General features: G+C 36.1%; 1 protein-coding gene across 2 annotated transcripts; it reads right to left on the bottom strand.

The window, feature by feature from the left end:
- Positions 1-1,548: 1,548 nt before the first annotated feature.
- On the bottom strand, positions 1,549-18,191 carry LOC107865220. Of its 2 annotated transcripts, XM_047408503.1 has the most exons (15): positions 17,819-18,191; positions 17,655-17,738; positions 16,906-16,979; positions 16,787-16,820; positions 15,555-15,613; positions 15,272-15,386; positions 15,121-15,158; positions 14,868-14,965; positions 14,742-14,797; positions 8,607-8,886; positions 8,350-8,465; positions 4,461-4,517; positions 3,330-3,395; positions 2,048-2,122; positions 1,549-1,887 (listed from the first exon to the last, which is right to left on the bottom strand). In XM_047408503.1, the coding sequence occupies exons 1-15, from the start codon at positions 17,990-17,992 to the stop codon at positions 1,825-1,827; spliced, it is 1,389 nt and encodes a 462-aa protein (XP_047264459.1). In that variant the 5' UTR covers positions 17,993-18,191; the 3' UTR covers positions 1,549-1,824. The 2 variants fall into 2 exon arrangements, with proteins under 2 accessions (XP_047264459.1, XP_047264460.1); XM_047408504.1 differs by lacking the exons at positions 8,350-8,465; positions 8,607-8,886 and having other exon boundaries at positions 17,819-18,189.
- Positions 18,192-19,219: the final 1,028 nt, after the last annotated feature.

Below are 19,219 nucleotides of genomic sequence, written 5' to 3'. Positions count from 1 at the left end.
CATAACCCAAAGGTTAAGGGCCATATCTCATTGAGTTCAAGCATATCTGAATCTCTGATTATTCAACAAAAAGATGATTAATGACACATGGGAAATAGATTGGGGCAGTATAAATTAAGATGCCAAGAAAGTTTTCCCGTGATCTGTAGGTTGTTATGTTCTAATAATGAATTGGAAGTTGATTCAGCCTCACTTTTTAAGAGTGAAGTATCAAAATTACATCTAAAAAAGTAGTGATAGTTTCTCAAACTAATGAGTGATAGTTAAGCAGGAAACTCACCCTCCTAATATTTAATATATAAATATATTTTATTAATATATAAACTTCTTACAAATCTTAAAGTATATTTTACTAATATATAAACTTCTTACAAACCTTAAAGTATATAATTACCCTTTATACTCCCTCATTTTATATTAATTGGTCACTGTTAACCTAACATGCATCACATTTTACTAAACTAATCTTATTAATGATTAATGGTGCTTTGAAACTCTGAATTTGCTACTACTATTTTATGTAGCTATTTAATATTAAAGGTAGAAATAAAAAAATAATAATAAAATTCTCTCTATTTCGTAAACTGAATAAATAAATTGAAATGACTATTTTTAATACGAGATCCAAGCAATACGAAATGGAGGGAGTATTTAGAAAACTACTTCCTTCAGTTGGGCAAGAAGGGCCATTTGACTTAAGATTTTTTTCCCCTTTATTAATGCACCATTTTAATACTTAAAGGGGGGGTTTTCAATTACATTTCTTTCAAAATGGAAGTCAGCGGTTTGACAATTTGTATTTTATCCTCATAATAATTGTTTCGGTTTTCGTTTTCTTAGGTGATTAGGACCAGTTGGGCCGTCCCTCAGATATAACGGCAGACAAAATCTGCTGAGGAATAGGGGAAATTGTGTCACATGATACAAAAAGAATTACTATATGAATTAAAATTGTACCGTCTACACATTGATTTCATTCAGGTATAGATGTAAATTATATTCATTCAGGCATAGATGTAAATTATAGGAGGCATTTGGGCGGGCAACACAAGATACAAGATGATACTGGCCTTACAGCTCAAACTTCTACTAATAAAGCAGGATTGCCTTGACTAAATAAACTACACAAAAGACCATACAGTGGAGACAGCTTCTATGCCGCTCAGCTGAGGTTTATTGATATCAAATTAACAGTTGAAAACAGATTCGGAACTCTGTTGTTAACGGTTTATCAGTGACGGGTGCTCAGTTTCCTTATCCATTTAACCGTTGACCCATAAAGAATTATTTGATTTACACTTCTGACAACCTTTAGTTTTAATTATTTCACCATATGTGAAATATTGTAAAATCCCCATTGATGTGAAATATTGTAAAGCCATTAAGGTTAATTTCTACAAATGAAAATTACTACCAAGACAAAAACATGATTAGGCAGTGTACTCAAAAGGTATCTTCTTTTCCTGTTAACGAAGACATTAGGGTCCCATAGATCCAGGCGGAAGCTTATAGGCTTTCTCCTTTGGGGTGATTTTCGAAGCAATTGTATCAGGGGGATAAAAATACAAATTCATTTATGAAGGTATTACCGATAAACTAACCGATAACCCAATAACTGTTAAACTAACATTGATATCGGTAAGGGTAGCGGTTTACTACATTTTAAAAATGATACCCAATGAAGCGAAACGTTAAATACAAATATCCAACAAAACCGCCCGATAAGTACCCCTCGTGCAAGGCAGAGCTTTATATATCTGCAACGGGCCGTACTAGATATAGTCTGCAGAGTACCTTGATCATCGAGATACGACCGGCAGTAATCTAGTCTTTGGTTATCTCCACACTGTTACCCCTAGAAACATGTGATGTACCATGCTCGATACACTGGAAAGCAGGAGAAAAAGTAATGATTTTCACGTATCTTAACCTCTCTTTCAGATGTGTAAAACATCATACAACTCAGGTTTCAACATTCTCGGAAGAAATAGGCAGTGGCAATCAACAAAATTAACTACAGGGAAAGAATAATACATTGGCAAATTACCTGTAAAAGATGGTTGTGCAGCCAATCCAATGTTTGTGGAAAAGTCGTAGCTGATATGTTTACAACTGTTAAACCCTGTCAATAAAGAATGCAGTTCCCACAGGATAAAAATTGATAACGGCATACTAATAATAAATCAATAAGCTAACTAGAACCACAAAACTAGGGGATGTAGACTGCAAAAGTCAAATCAAACGGACCAGGCAAGAAAAAGTATTTGAGAAATAGTTATATTTTCTTCTTTAAAATAATAAGTTGAACAAAAAATCATTTCTTATTAGACAACTTGCATACTAATATCCAATAACAATTGCAGAGTGATTTTTATTTATTGAAACTAGTGTCTTCAATTCACCATATGTTAAAATTCTATTTTTTTGGCGCATGCCTCCCAATATATGCAAGAACCCCAAGTAATATTAAGAATTCTAGAAAAGAATTGACTCTTCCATAACTCAACAAATTTACATGAAATGCCTAGTTGTCCCTCAGACCACAAGAAACTATACTATTTTTTCTGTTCTTTTGATGCTCCACCATATTTTCTAGAAAGTTACTTGCACAAGAAAACAAAAAAACCAGCCAATAGCAAACTGAAACCTATGACTTGGATGCTATGCTTAATTTGGTGGTGTGAGTGCTTTCTTTCCCTCTAGCTTATATATTCAACTGGATGAAGAATGGAATTGAAAGAAATGGACTCTAGATTCAAAAACCGGATACTAGCTGGCTAGCTGCAAGAACAAACTATTGAAATAGCATTGTGCATCACTAGCTGCATTTAGAAGGAATTATTGGATATCATGCATCCAACTTTTCAAAGGACTGGTTCGATATCATGCATCCAACTTTTCAAATTGAATGCGCATCAAATCTGCAATGACGGATAATACGGGTGATAGTAACACATTGCTCAAGTATCAAGCCAATTTTATTTTGTAGAGACGTAGATTATAACGTTTTCATCATACAGTAGTGCTCATTCAATTTGCTTATGGCCGGACGAACACGAAATAGAAGAGAAGCCAATACCAAGATGACTTATAAATCGTCTGCTGTAAGTTCTAACTTCTGAACTTCATTAGATACTACGGTAGGTTTAATGCAGATTAGGCGCTTACTGATAGGTTGGTTTAATGCAGATTAGGCTCTTACTGGTAGGTGGATTAGTCTTGATTTCTCCTCCGATAGCTTTTTTATAATGAGTCCTCAGACATTTATATCTATATAGAACGATTTCCGAGTTTTATGTCGATGTTGGGAAAGATGGCAAACACCGTACCTGTGAGGTAAAGGAACAGAGATAGTCTTGTATAGTCTTCAAGTTAGATATCAATTTATCCTTGTCCTGAAAATAAAAAAAAATTCAAGAGAGTATTATCAGGTAAAAACAAGATAAGAAAAGCAAAATATTCAGATATAAGTATACTATGTATCATATGTGATAAACATGTAGAAAGAATTGAAGCCAGACACAAAGACAGATAAGGGTGAAATTTTTTCTTAATTTCTTGTAGAACTGATGGGCTTAATGAAGTATGTTCCAACTTTCTTTGGTTTGAAAAATATCACAGTTCTTTTTTACTTCTCTTCTGGCACTTAAGTCCATGCTACTGACAAGAATGACAAAATTGAACTGCCATTCGTTTTCCTTCTCTTCTGTTTTCTTTTTATTTTTAGGGGTGGGCTGGGGGTTATGTGGCCTATGGGCATAATAAAAAGGGAACTGTCCCAGAAGACAAATGGCACTTCAATTAAGTGAAAACTAACCTCAGTTGGATATATAAAAATACGAAAAAGGATGAAAGGATCATTAAATTAGTGATCTTCATAGGTGAATTTACACATAATAATCGGTATATGTTGTTTTCAAGCTCAGCACAAATAATATTCTCTTTTGCTATAACTGGAGAACTGATGTTTTGGAGAAAATTAAGGAGAAACATGGACTCTGGTTAGTATATCTTCAAATTGGGTTTTCAAACTCTCCAAATAGAATGGAAACAAATCTTGAAAAGTTTATATGTTGTAGAAAACAGGTCATTTTGGACAAGACACGCATGTTCTTTATTACGCATTCTTCCTTTCTTTTGATATAATCTACTTTTAGTTATTGGAAAAGGTCTCCACCACTGTATCAGAAAGTTGAGGCCAGCTGCCCCTATCTTCACCTATGCAAAGATTAATCCAAAAAATCAATTTCTTATTATTTAAACCAAAAGAAAAGAAGACCATATGTGGATGATAGTTGCTAAATATCAATCACAGCAAACCGTCTACTGATAAGGACATCTATCACAGATTTTGCAGAGATCATGTGCTGCTATATGAAAAGCCACCCACTTGATTTATACATACATTAAACATTCATGTACAGATAATGATAAATAAGAGATTCAACAACTTGTAGAACCTGGGTAGGATATTTCTCACTGCATTTACGATTCGCCACCCACTCTTCCAGCAATGCCTGCATGAAATACATAACTTTGTTAAGAAGTTAGAGAAGACATGGTATTAAATATGATAAACAGATTACTCTCTCAATCCTGCTTTAGGCAATGGATAATAATGGAGGATGATGATAATGGACTCAATTTCACTGCATACTGTATCAGCAGCAGGGAGACAATTATATTTTTTCGGATAGTTTGTACACATTGCTCAGTTGCAGGTAAGTTTGACTCGTTTAATCAATGTGTAGTTCTGAAAATAGAGGATGTTGTATAGCGATAAAACCTTTAAAGATTTGGTATGTTCAAAATGAAAATTGCACATCCCACTATTGTTGCGTACAATTGAGATCCTCAGAAATTATAGGAAGCAGAAGTAGTGAACTCAGGAAGAAAAAGACTCCACGTATGTAAATGCTTGATAATTTCCATTTTGTTCTTTCGTTCTTCTGAAAATGGATAAATCTAGCTTTAGCGGTTGTCTCTCTAATTAACCTCATCTCTCTTCATGTTATTGACCGACAGCCAATAATAATCAAACAATTTCACTTTGGAAGAACGTAACAACTGAGAAGTTCAACGAGGAGCACTTCACTACTTCAGTTGATGAATAAATCACATGAATCTTACAAATTACACTACTATAATCAGCTGGTACATACATCCCAACTCCACTGCCCCATTGCCTTTTCCTTTCAAATCTATCCATGGATTCTTGTTTAGCAGGTGTGGGTGAACGTGTGAATGCAATGTATAAGATAACCAACTTGAAAGCATGTCTTTTATTTTACCATTAAAAAGAAAAAAAATAAAACACCCCCAATGTGATCACCAGGGGCGGCTCAACCATATTTGTGGCCTAAGGCGAAAATTAAAAAGAGGCCTTAAATTTTTAAGAAAAATAACTTTTTTTTAATAAACTCTATTTTCAAAATTACATAATCGATTTTTTCTAATTATTCCTTTTTAAGTAATAATATGAAGAGGTTAAGAAGAAAGTGGAGACCAAGAAAGGGGCGTATGCTAAGTTGATTGAGAGTAAGGACGAAGAAGAGAAGCGGGTAAACAAGAAAGAGTACAAGTTAGCTAGGAAGGAGGCTAAGTTAGCAGTTACGGCGGCTAAGATGACAGCATTTGAGAGCTTGTATGCGGGGTTACAGGAGAAAGGAGGGGAAAAAAAGTTGTTTAGACTCGCTAAGGCTAGGGAGAGGAAGGGTCGTGACCTCGATCAGGTGAAGTGCATTAAGGGGGAGGACGGTACAGTGTTGGTAGAGGACGGCCACATTAAGAATAGATGGCAGTCGTATTTTCATAGACTCTTGAATGACGAAGGGGATAGAGCTATTGTGTTAGGGGAGCTGGAGCACTCAGAGGAGTGTCGGGATTTTAGTTATTGTAGACGTTTTAAGGTAGAGGAGGTTAGAGAGGTTGTTCGCAGGATGAGAAGGGGTAGGGCGACGGCCTGATGAGATACCTGTGGATTTTTAGAAGTTTTTTGGCGAGGCTGGTTTAAGGTGGTTGACTGGATTGTTTAACGGAATTTTCAAGACGGCGAAAATGCCCGAGGCTTGCAATACCTATAGGGGTATTAAGTTATTGAGTCACTCTATGAAGATTTGGGAGAGAGCGGTCGAGGTGAGGCTGAGACGGATAGTGTCTATTTCGGAGAACCAGTTTGGATTTATGCCTGGCCGCTCGACGACGGAGGCAATTCACCTGGTATGGAGGCTGGTGGAACAGTATAGGGAAAAGAAGAAGGACCTGCACATGGTGTTTATCGACTTGGAGAAGGCATACGACAAAGTCCCCAGGGAGGTGCTTTGGAGATGCTTGGAGGTGAGTGGAGTCCCGGTGGCATATATCAGAGCAATTAAGGACATGTATGATGGAGCTAAAACTCAGGTGAGGACGGCGGGAGGAGACTCAGAGCATTTCACTATCTTGACAGGATTGCATCAGGGATCTACTCTTAGTCCCTTTTTGTTTGCTTTGGTGATGGATGTGTTGACGCGGCGTATTCAAGGAGAGGTGCCTTGGTGTATGCTTTTTGCAGATGATGTAATTTTGATTGATGAGATGCGGGGGGGTGTGAATGATAAATTAGAGGTGTGGAGACAAACTCTTGAGTCTAAAGGGTTCAGGTTGAGTAGGAGCAAGACAAAGTATTTGGAATGCAAGTTTAATGACGTGAGGCTGGAGAATGAGATGGTAGTGAAGTTGGAATCACAGGTGGTATTTAAGAGGGATAGTTTCAAGTATCTCGGGTCCTTGATTCAGGGTAATGGTGAGAGTGACGAGGATGTCTCGCACCATATTGGGGCGGGATGGATGACGTGGAAGCTCGCTTCGGGGGTGTTGTGTGATAAGAAGGTGCCGCCTAAGCTTAAAGGAAAATTCTGCAGGGTGGCAGTCCGTCTGGCCATGTTGTATGGAGCGAAGTGTTGGCCAGTTAAGAACTCCCACATTCAAAAAATAAAGGTGGCGGAAATGCGGATGATGCGTTGGATGTGTGGGCTGACTAGGGGGGATAGAGTTCGGAATGAGACTATCAGGGAGAAGGTTGGTGTGACTTCAGTGGAGAATAAAATGCGGAAAGTCCGATTGAGATGGTTCGGACACGTGATGAGGAGGGGCATGGATGCCTCGGTTTGTAGGTGTGAGAAGCTTGCTTTGGATAGTTTTAGGCAGGTTAGGGGTAGGCCGAAGAAGTACTGGGGAGAGATGATTAGGCGGGACATGAAGCAGTTACAGCTCATTGAGGACATGACCCTAGACAGGAAGATCTGGAAGACGCGAATTAGGGCAGAAGGCTAGGGTCAGTTTGAGTCGCTAGTGTAGGGAATTACTTGGTGGGGGTATTATTCTTGTTATGATACCTTGTTTCATGATTTATTACGAATCTGTTTACTTTTCTCTGTTTACTATTACTTGTGGGTGTCGTATTTATGTTATGCCATCTTGTTCCATGTTTTACTATAAATTTGTTTAGTATTCCGTGTCTCGAGCCGGGGGTCTATCGGAAACAGCCTTTCTACTTCTTTAGAGGTAGAGGTATGGACTGCGTACATCTTACCCTCCCTAGACCTCACTATGTGGGAATAAACTGGGTTTGTTGTGGTTGTTGTTGTAATATAATTAATGTATTTAATCTTTCTTGAGACATAATAATCTAGATATATGAACTTCTTCTAGTAATTCTTTCCTTTTACAGTATATAAAAAAATTATTTTTTCTATAAATAGTAATATTGATTTTTTTTAAAAAAATTTATAATATATTATCGTAAAAATAAGGCCCGTCAAATTTAGGGGCCTAAAGTGACCGCCTATTTTTTTTAGAGGTAGAGCCGCCCCTGGTGATCGCAGATCTTACCCCTACTTTGTGAGGTAGAGAGGTTGTTTCTGATACACCCTCGACTCAAGGAAAACATTAAACAGAAAAAAAAAAATGTTGAGCTATTTCATGAACCTAGTTTAGTACAAGTTGAGGCATCAGTTTACAATGAACAAAAGAGGAAAGGACAGTTGAGGGAAGTACTACGGGACATGAATAAGGAAGGCTGTGGAGGGGTCAATTTGTTCATCAAAATAGAAGGTGGAACTAGGTACATTGAGGGGAAGATAATGACTTAAACCTCTTTGACTTCAAGCAGACTAATGAGCAAATTAGTAAGAAAAAAAATAGTCGTTCCAAACTAGTACATATAGAGAAACTATACTTTACTGTCATCTCGAAGACAAGACTTAAGACTTGGGGATCTTTACCTCTATCTATTTTACAGAGAGCAGATATAACGATAGGAAAAAGATGGAGATTACATAGGATAAATAGACATTCAGGGAAACCCACCTTATGGTCAAACTCAGCCATCTTTAGAACTATAGGTACAATTATTGGTTGAGCACCAGATTTTTCTCTTTTATGAGAAGGGTTTTGTTCTGCTGCTGAACCTTTAACTTTCTCACCTGCATTACCAGAGAGTCAATGAGGAAGTATCGAAGGAGAGAAAAAGAAAGAAAGAACTCACATCCCATCCCCCGAAAAAACAGCATGAGTAGCTTTTAGTGGAGATGGAAAAACTAGCAGAAATATGGAAAGGCACTTGCCCATATTTTCAGAAATTTCATGAACGTCCAAGGATTTCAGAGCAGTTGTGAACTTGTTTAACTCAGAAGATTCTTCTCCTGGCTCTGAATTCATATCCTCTGAACAGAAATCCTTGCGGTCACTCTGACTGCTCTGTCTAACATTAGAATTGCTTTTCTGTTGTAACTCATTCTGCTCTTCCACCCTCGTAGACTTTGGCCCTGCTTGATTTGCTGGAGAAGCTGATGGTAATTTATTCTCTTCATCCATCAGGTAAATACTAGGATCTAGGTGTATCCCCTGCCATTGATATACCATCCAATTGAGATCACTCAATGTTCCAAGTATTAACTTTAAATTGAATCGAATGCAGATTGCAGAGCAAAAAAGGATTTTCGACATTCACCACCAATTGATAAAATAGTTGATGTGATACAAAAATTGATGAAGTCTCTAACTTCTCCTGCAGCATCAAGGATGAATATACTAGAAATGGACTGTGCTATGCATGCACGTATCAGTAACTATTATTTCTTTTTCGCATAAAATGCTTCCTGGACTGCACCAGATTCTCTCCAGGTGTCTTTCTTTTCCAGAAAAAATAAGGTAAGCTTATAATGTTTATGGCACAACGGGGGTATTGTGTTAGAAAATTGTAATTCAAGTGTATTAAGAGCTTCCTTGTCTCTACCTACACAAGGAGCTATTGACGTTTACCATCTGATCTATGTCATTTACACATTCATATTTTGACCAATAAGACAAAAGGTACAAAAAAAATATATATAGGTTGATACGCCAATAAGTAAAGTCTTCAGATGCATCAGTTGTTTTCCTAACCTGCATATACAATATGCGAGATATAACACTGGAGCTGTTTCTAATCCTGTTGAAGACCTTCCTTATCAAAATAAAGAGAAATAGAGATTTGCCTAAGCCACGTTTTGATTGAACTATGAAGGTTGTTCTCCATTGATTAGAACTTTAGAGTGATTGTGCAAAAGGATATCCAGCTGAACCATATTTCTCCAAACACTATTTCCTCACCAAAGAAACCAGAAATACCAATATATGTGGTCATATACCTTCTCTGTGCCCCATTTACATAGAAGACCGGGATTTTCATTTGATTCTCCCATCAAGACATTCATTCAACGTCCATCATGTCCAGGGGGTTCATAACCCTTGCTTAATTATGTTTCAACATCATCTTCTTCAAAATGTCTTTTTGCAACCACTCATTCTCCTCCCAAGAGACATTAAGAATATTCCCCTTCTGACACTTTGCTCTTCTGCCTGCTCTTTTCAATTTAACTCTTGATAGCAGTGTTTTTAAAGATGGAGGCATAAGGCAAAGCATTTTACTTGGTACAAGGTGAGGCGTAAGCCCCGAGGCATTGAGGCTTAAGCCCCAGGGATCCTTTAATTTTTAATATTTTATAAATTAATATAATTAAAAATAAATGTTTTTTAAAGAGATAAATCACCAAAAAAAGTAAATTGTACCAAAATTATAAAAAATAAACAAATAAGTGAAATATGTATCTAAAATTGCTTCAACAGTAAAAAGAATCTAACCAAAGCAATACAATACAAACAATATAGATAAAGTCAACTTTCATATGATAAACTATTATATGTCCTCCAAAACACAAGTTTTATAAAAAACAGTACATAATTAGTCAACCCTCATCTTCTCGTAACTCGATCAATATATTTACGCATGCATATACCATATATTGTATTTTAAAAGAGAACAAAATAAGTAAAATTAAATAATTTGAAAGCTCGTCACTATGCGACTTGAAAAGAACTAAAAACAAAGAAAGGAACTAGGAAGAAGAAAGTACACCCAGTACCTTCTTGAGTAGCGGCGCTGTCGAAATCCACCAGTAAATACGTTTGAAAGTGTGACTTTTAAGTTTTTTTTTACTTTTAATTTGAGTATTTAAGTATTTACCAATCATATATTTTAGTACTAATTTTAAATTAGAAATTTAATTAAAAAAATCATTTATAAGCTTTCTAGACTTACGCCCAATCTGCATCTCATGCTTAGCCTCAATGCTTAGGCGAACGCCTCAAATTTCGGGGCGTTCGCCTCTCGATACTTTTGCCTTCCCACAATGCCTCAGGGCGTTTTTGCCTACAAGGCGAGCCCCGGACTGCCTTTTAAAACACTGCTTGATAGAACCTCAAAAACTTCTGTTTAAACCCATTTGCGTCCTCAACAATTGTCTTTTCTATCATGAGCTTATATAATTTGTGCTGACCTTATTGGCATCAGCCATTTTATAGATAAGCTTTGGGTTTTTTCACCGCTTTGCAGCCAGGAGCAAGTTTACACCTTTAATCCTTCTCTCCAATACAATTCACCTCTGCATTTGCTAACACTTTTCCACATCACCTTAAAGGTCAAGTCTGTATTTGGTTTCATCATCAGTTAGACTGTATGACTTAAGATTCTTTTTCCGGTGCTTTTTACCTTGCTCCAATTTCCATCTTCCTCATTTCTTGGCATTTTTTAATTGACTGGCTCAAATCTTTTAGTAACTCCTTGCTGGGTTCACCCAAGCATATTGTTTTCCTGAACAAATCATCTCATTCAGTAGAGAAAAAGAATACCCCTATCCTGAAAGCAGCTGGTCTGTCTTCAACTCTTATTGTTGTAGACTTACTGCCTAAAAGTGCAGGATTGATTAGGCCCAGCTCTGAATTGAAATCGGATAAATCTTTGATGGACCTTGTAACCCAAGTATATTAGACTTCTCAATTGCAAACCTAATCACCCATTATTGCACAATCCTCTCAGTGCCTCCAATTTTTACCACATATCCCTTCTCTCATCAAAGGAATGTGGTCCACTTCCCCCGTAAATACCTGTGCATAATCAGATTGAGTGATGGACAGAATAATGAAAGATGGAATGGTTATCTTTCAAACTTTCTTTGGATAACTGTGCTCTTTTGTCAAATAAAACCCCCACCTTGGCCCCATCTGCTCCCAGCAGTAAACCAGTCACACATCTGTTGTCTCATACTTACCTTGTTAGTCTACTATCCTGTTTGCATTGGTGATGGATGTGTTGACGCGACGTATTCAAGGGGAGGTGCCATGGTGTATGTTGTTTGCGGACGATGTAGTTTTGATTGACGAGACGCGAGGAGGTGTGAATGAAAAATTGGAGGTTTGGAGGCAAACCCTGGAGTCCAAGGGGTTCAGGTTGAGTAGGTCCAAGACGAAGTATATGGAATGCAAGTTTAGCGACTTGAGGCAGGAGGACGATGTGATGGTGAGGCTGGATTCCCAGGATGTTTGTAAGAGGGATAGTTTTAAGTATCTTGGATCTCTGATTCAAGGGAATGGCGAGATTAATGAGGATATCTCAAACCGTATTGGAGCAGGTTGGATGAAGTGGAGGCTCGCCTCGGGTTTGTTGTGTGATAAGAAGGTGCCACTTAAGCTTAAAGGCAAATTCTATAAAGTGGCAGTCCGTCCAGCTATGTTATATGAAGCAGAGTGTTGGCCAGTTAAGAACTCCCACATTCAAAAATTGAAGGTGATGGAAATGAGAATATTGCGTTGGATGTGTGGACTTACTAAAGGGGATAGAGTTCGGAATAAGATAGTTCGGGAGAAGGTGGGAGTGGCTTCGGTGGAGGACAAAATGCGGGAAGGAAGGCTAAGATAGTTTGAGCATGTGATGAGGAGGGGCACGGATGTCCCAGTTCGTAGGTGTGAGAGGCCAGCGTTGGATGGCTTTCGAAGGAGAGGTAGGTCGAAGAAGTACTGGAGGGAAATGATTAGACATGATATGGAGCAGCTACAGCTTACTGAGGACATGACCCTAGATAGGAAGGTGTGGAGGTCGCGAATAAGGGTAAAAGGCTAGGTCGCGTGCGTGGGTTGTAGCTAGTAGTAGAAGAGCTTATGTATAGCTGAGTTAGTAATCCCAGGACTGTGTCCACAGGTGGGGGTCGTACTTTTCGGATGCCATATTTCTTATCTCTTATTTCATATTGCGCTTATTTATCTTACTTCGTATTGCTCTTATTTCTATTTTATTTTTAATATGTCTTATTCCTTTTATGTTATGCCACCCATCATGCTTAATGGTACATTACGCTCTTGCTTACTATTCTCTATCTTGAGCCGGGGGTCTATCGGAAACAGCCTCTCTACTTCTTTGGAGGTAGCGGTATGGACTGCGTACATTCTACCCTCCCAGACCCCACTTTGTGGGAATACACTGGGTTTGTTGTTGTTGTTGTGTTGGCCATAGCTTTTGGGAAAAATATTTCACTCTTTTACAACAAAAAAAACACGAAACATGATTTAAACAATAATTATTTTTATAATGAACTAGATAAATACAATATCTAAAAATCATAACACAATATTTTAATAAAATTACTAGTAATACAATTACCGATTATTACAATTTGTCAAATATAATTAGTTATGAGATCCATCGATGCAAAAATAATAATAATATCAACAACGATAGTAACTAGCTATTCTTTAATATAATCTTCTCATATTCTGCGAACAATCTCTTTAATAGGAATGTGCTTGATAAGAGGCTGGGTAGATAGAATTATAGTTGGAATCATAATTACCGGGCTTTTTCTTACAAAACACAAAAGTTTAGGATAAGGTTTAAAATTTTAAACAAATCCAAAAACTAGATCTTGGCCCACAAACCACTTTTTTCTAATATTTGGAATCGCAGGATTTTTGCCAAAATATTATGAAAAAACATGAAAAAAAATTATGGCCAAACAAATTTTGCCAAAAAATTTCCCAAAGATTATTTGTGATATCTATGGCCAAACGGGTCCTTATCTTGGAAGAAATAATACATGTCACAATTTTACCCTCAATGTGGACATTATTTCCCTTTTATTTACCCCCTCACATTTCAGAAAACAATTTAATTCTTCATTTGGGTACAACATTGAACCTTCTATCGTTGCTCCAATCTCCTTTGTTCCCATAATTTACAGGAAACTCCGACTCTTTAAGCTCTTTCTAACCCTTTTGCTTTGAGATAGCACGGCTCTTCCTTGACCTTGGACTGCCCTTCTTTTCTATCATCTTGCTTTGATTCACGTGAACCTTATGACCTCGTTTTAACTTATGAAGAGAAACCCCAAAGCTTACTAAGCCTCAGAATATTCTTTCTTACCCATTTTGACTTTTGATTTCTTCCAACAGATTTCTTGCCATGTGCTACTGATAATGCTTTGCCTGCACAGCGTACCCCAGTAGAAACTCTTCTGATACTGCTATAGATGCAGATTCACCAACGATTTGCTCTGGGACTTCCCCAGTCTCTCCTCCCTCCCCCTCCTTCTAATCTCAAATGTAGATGCTCCAGAAGAACTTGGGTAGAGATTTTCCCTTCTCCCAGATTTTCTCCTTCTGTATGTCAAATAAGGTAATTTTGAACTTCGCACACTATTTCCCTCCTGATCATAAGTTACAAACTGATTGCCAATTTTTATTGAGGATGCATAACCACATAAAAAGGAGCTCAAACTGTGTTATCAGACAAGCCCTCGTTTTGATGGTGCAAATTAAAGTCCTAACTACTAAGTACCAAGAACAAGATTAGACTCAGATGCAGAAGACAGTTCTCACATCAATATCAGATGCGTATATAAAGACATCAAGGAGATTTGGAATTACAAAGTTGGTTAGCAAATCCAAAATGCTAATCTAGAAAATTAGCTCCCATAAATCCATAACTTTCTCAAGGATTGGATGTACAAGTATTTGCTTTAAAAGGAAATATCTATAGGAGATAAATCTACTTCATAGATACAAACACACCCTCTGGGGGCTTCGGAAGTGGTCCATGTTTCCTCCACATAAATTCCTTTTTAAAAAACTAATTAGTCTTGCAGTGGTGGGGCTCAATATAAGACTTGAACTTCTAATCTTGAGGACTCATCTTTTGCCAGTGGCAATGCTTTCTTCTTCTTTTTTTTTCTTTTTTGGTAAGGACGAGTAGCGATGCTTCTTTTCCAATCAAGATGTCAAGAGAAGATTATGAAGAAAGACAGAGAAGGAACACAAGTGTCTATAATGTCTAGGCATGAAAAAACAAGCGATGATAAAACCTCATTATGCAATTTATAGAGGACAAATACCTCAATTATTATTGGTTTTCCATCTTTAATAGCTTTCTTCAAATCACCAGCCAAACCTACAACAAATGGAGATGTTTATTGAACTCTTTAACATGCTCCAAAACAGTTGTTTACAACAAGAATTACCTTTCCTTACTATTCTGCATTCTCTGCAAAATTCGGTTATTAGCTCCTCTGAAGAGCTGAAATCACGTGCCCATACAGGAGAAGATGCCAAAGGTGCACTGATAAAAAATTTCAAGGTACACAAGTATTTGAGAGCCACATGATATCTCACTTCTCAGATAACCTTTAGCTAAGCATGAACAAATATGACTACACGATTTTCTGGAAGTAACATTGAACTGAAATAATTAAATCTGTATCGACAGTTACATACTCTGTTGATGTCCGCAGCAATTCATACACCATGGCAGTCTGAAAAAAAAAAAATAACATAAAAATGATAAGCAAGCAAGGATAAACAGAGAACTTGCTCAAAGGAAAAGATAGAAGCAGACCCAGTAAATGTAGAGGGATTGAAGAAGAACCTGCAAGACATTTGGCAAGTTCAGCCTCTGTGCAAGCTGGGTAGCAATAGTAGATTTTCCAACAGAAGCAGTACCACAAACAAGAATTACCAAAGGCACTCGCATATGGTGAAATCTAAGAACATAAAGATAATCCCAAAAAAAGGGCAAGCAACATCAAATACTAAATTAGGCCGTCTCAACCATTCCCTTCCTCATTGCTCCCTCCTCCACAAAAATGAATAAAAAAGAAAGTGATCCACAATAGGAAAAGAAAGGGAAAGTTGAAAAGAAAATTATCAACCTTGTCATCATTTTATAACGGTTTATATACTCTTCTCCAAAACCTCTTCGCTCCATAAGCTGCATGGCATCCAAACAATTCAGCGTTATTTATCCACTTTAAGAACTTTGAACAACTTCTAACAGAAAGGAAAATCAAGTCACATACTACAGGGACAACTTTTACAAAAACTAGTTTCAGATGTTTGTCGAATTAAGAAAAAGAAATCACAGAAATCTATTTTAAATATTTATTTGGAAAAATCTCTTCCTGTATGACTTTTGTGATTGAGGCAATAGGTTTTGCACAGATTTTTATGGCAGTGTTTGTTTACATCAGAAAATCAATGGATAAATGACCTATAATACCCCCCCTCCCCCCAACAAAGGGTTGGTTCCTGACAGCACAACATGCTCATCAGCTTATTAATATTATGCACATGTTAACTCTACTACACAGGTAATTCAATCTGAAACACAAACATCTTTGTGTCAAAAATAAGTTCTAGACACCATTAGATAGTAAAAGTTAACTGCCGAAAGACATAAAGCACAGTTCAGGTTAAATTGGATCCTCATCAGGACTTCGCTTTTACAACCTTTAGTACATTTCAAGTCAAAGATGCCAATCAAAAAGATCCAGAAAAAAAAAGTTCTTAAAATGCCTATTGAAATAATGAAGCAATTTTGGTTATTCTTTGAATCATTAAACAAGAGGGAAGAAACTTACAAGAACTCCCTAACCACATGCAGAGAGCAAGAACAAAAAAGATGTTCGATGACAAGTCTCAACGGGATAATGAAAGTTACCAGTTTCAAAAAGACAAAAGTGTCAATGCGATAATGAAACCCACTTGTAACAAGTTCAATCATATAATCAGCATTAGCCTGTGTCCACTGAGAGAGGGAGAGAGCGAGAGAGAGAGAGAGAGAAATAGGTATGTATTGCTTGTTCTTCATCACTAAAGATAGAAAACTCATATTAATAAAAATCCAAATGAGTTGTTACCGTTTGTACCTAAAAATAAGAGTCAAAAACACCACATCCAACAAAGTGGCAACATGTAAATCATGTTTAGACCGCCTTTGCAATATCAAGTCGCCAAGGAAAAATCATATCTCAAGACATAGATCCAATGGAACTTAGAAAAAATGTTCACAGTTAAGTATCTTAGATAGTTACAGATATTCATGGGAAAGTTACTGAACCTCTGAAAGAATTGGAAACGTAACCGAGAACAAGAAATGGGGTACCTTGAACAAGTTTGCCTCCAAATCTGACTGTGAGCTGCATTAAGAAATAACTGTTTAATTTCTATGGATCAAGTAACACAACACTCAATGAGAAGAAGCTACAAATTTTGATGTCATACACATCGAGTAAGCTGTTGTCAACAAGAAGCTTCTTAAGCTCAAGTGCAATTTTAATAGCCACATGATTTGGTATCTGAAAAACGAGAAGCAGTGCACATCAACTCCACATTGATACCAAAAGCTCTAGAAAAGAATATCTGGTAGTAGGTCATCCTTTTGACACCAACAAGTGACAACATAAATAAAAATACAAATTACCCAATTCAAGGAACAGCAGAGTTGCAATGTTAGAATTTGAATAGGAACAATGTACGTAATTAAGCAATTACCTACGTCATCGATTAAGAGAAACAGCAGAACTTAAGGTGATACCAACAGATATAGTACTTGTTTGCATTATTTACATCGCAACTGTTAAGCTGCTCAAGCCAATTCCTTTTCTTCTTTTTTCCCCAATCATTTTTCTGCTGGAAATTCCAAGTTGATACTTCCTCCATTCCAAAATACTTGTCACAATTTTCTTTTTGAGAGTTGAACAACATGAACTTTGACAAATATCTTAAGATAGATTTTTTCATCATACTGATATGAGAAAATTTGCAATTTCTAGTATTTTTTTGTATAGTTTTTGAATATTTAAAATTTAATTTTAATCAAGTTCATCTAATCTAATTTATCTTTAAAAGTTGCAGCGAGTAGTAAATTTTAATATTAAAATCTGATTCAATTCATGAAAGGAGAACTCCCTGATTATGAATTTGCATCAAACATAATCTAAAACAGTAACTGAGAAGTAAAGAGATTGAACCTTAGTGACGGTGAGCATTCTACTGAGCAAAAATCTAGAGAGAACATAGTAATGATCGGCATTGTCACCCAGCCATACTTTCACCTGACAAACACACAAGCAAAATTAAACTAGAAAAAAAAATGAGTAGGACAAAAATTTGCAGTAAGTGGAAGGATATATACCTTAACGAAATCGTATTTGGAAGAAGCATTGCGAGTAGAGAAGCGACGAGCAGGAGGATTAGTTGCGGCAGCAGCATCTTCATCATCATCTTCTACTTCTTCTTCTTCTTCTTCTTCTTCTTCTTCTTCATTAGTGCTAGGGCTTTCTATTACAACTGCCTTATCCTTCTTCATGTCTCTCTCGGGGAATTGTGCCCGTGCCCGCCGGGAAGTATAGAGGGAGGAGAATGTGGACAATCTACTTTACAGAACAACTTGTTTTTGCACTATGCACTTAGCAAAGGAACCCAAAACTTTCCCAGCTTTTCTCGTATTCCCTGTTATTATATTGTCGGGTGGGATTCGTTTTGTGTTCCCAATTCTTTTGCCAAATTATCAAAGAATAGTAGTAGAAATTTAATTTGACAAACATTTACAATTTTAATTTACGGAAAAAGACAGAAATGGTCATTCGGCCAAAATTAATTTCACGAAAATGGTCATTAATTCAAATTTTATTTTCTAACCATTTAATTTGTTGGTTTGTTCTATACAGTTTTTATATATATTCTATACATATTTTATATACATAAATATTATATTCAAAAATTATATAATTTTGATAAATAATTTATATAATAATTATACAATTTTTTCTACACATTTTATACAATAATTATATAATTTTTATACACTTTCTGTATATGTTTCTATATATATTTTATACATATACATAGTTGATAGAACTATACAATTTCTATACATATATCTTACATAGATACATATTCTATATAACAATTATACCGTATTTATATAATTATATTTAATTATTATTTTTAAATAATAAAAAAAGCAGAAAATTTTCAGTTAAAAAATTTGTAGCAGAAAAAAAACTAAAATATTTTTAGAAAAGGGCTAAATGGTCCAAGTTGGAAACTGTATCAGTATTGTATCTGGACTGTACCAATATGATATATAAACTATATCTGAACTAAATGGGCCAAAATGATCCAAATTAGAAAATGACTATAAGTTGGAAATAGTTTAGCCGACTGGCTATTTTTTGGCAAAATGTCAAATTCTGATAATTTGTTTTAAATGATGGTTAGTGGGTGTTTTTTTCCCTTTAATTTAACTAGATATCAACAACCCGTGCTAGCATGGTCCAATATATATTATGTTTTTATCTCCATTTATATGATATAAATAGAATTTAGATAATTAGTTATTAAAATTATTTAAGTTTGTAATTATTTTGATTTATAATTTTTTTCTTTTATTTCAATTTAAGTGTTTTTTTTAAATTTTTTAAGTTGTTAATTATGTGATTTATAATATTCTTTTACATAATTTTTCAATAAGACTCTTTCAGTCCCTTTTATATGGCATGGATAAAATTTCGACAATCAATTAATTTGTTAT

The sequence above is a fragment of the Capsicum annuum genome, chromosome 3, assembly GCF_002878395.1.
Source record: "Capsicum annuum cultivar UCD-10X-F1 chromosome 3, UCD10Xv1.1, whole genome shotgun sequence".
In the NCBI taxonomy this organism is placed as follows: domain Eukaryota; kingdom Viridiplantae; phylum Streptophyta; class Magnoliopsida; order Solanales; family Solanaceae; genus Capsicum; species Capsicum annuum.
This window is presented reverse-complemented; position numbering and strand designations above follow the sequence as displayed.

Coding starts and splice junctions, on each gene's coding strand:
- LOC107865220 (XM_047408503.1), bottom strand. CDS start 17,992: ATGAAGAAGGATAAGGCAGTTGTAATAGAAAGCCCTAGCACTAATGAA. Junction 16,821..16,905: donor GACAACAGCTTACTCGATGT/GTATGACATCAA, acceptor TTCTTAATGCAG/CTCACAGTCAGATTTGGAGG. Junction 2,123..3,329: donor TCTGTTCCTTTACCTCACAG/GTACGGTGTTTG, acceptor CTTTATTGACAG/GGTTTAACAGTTGTAAACAT.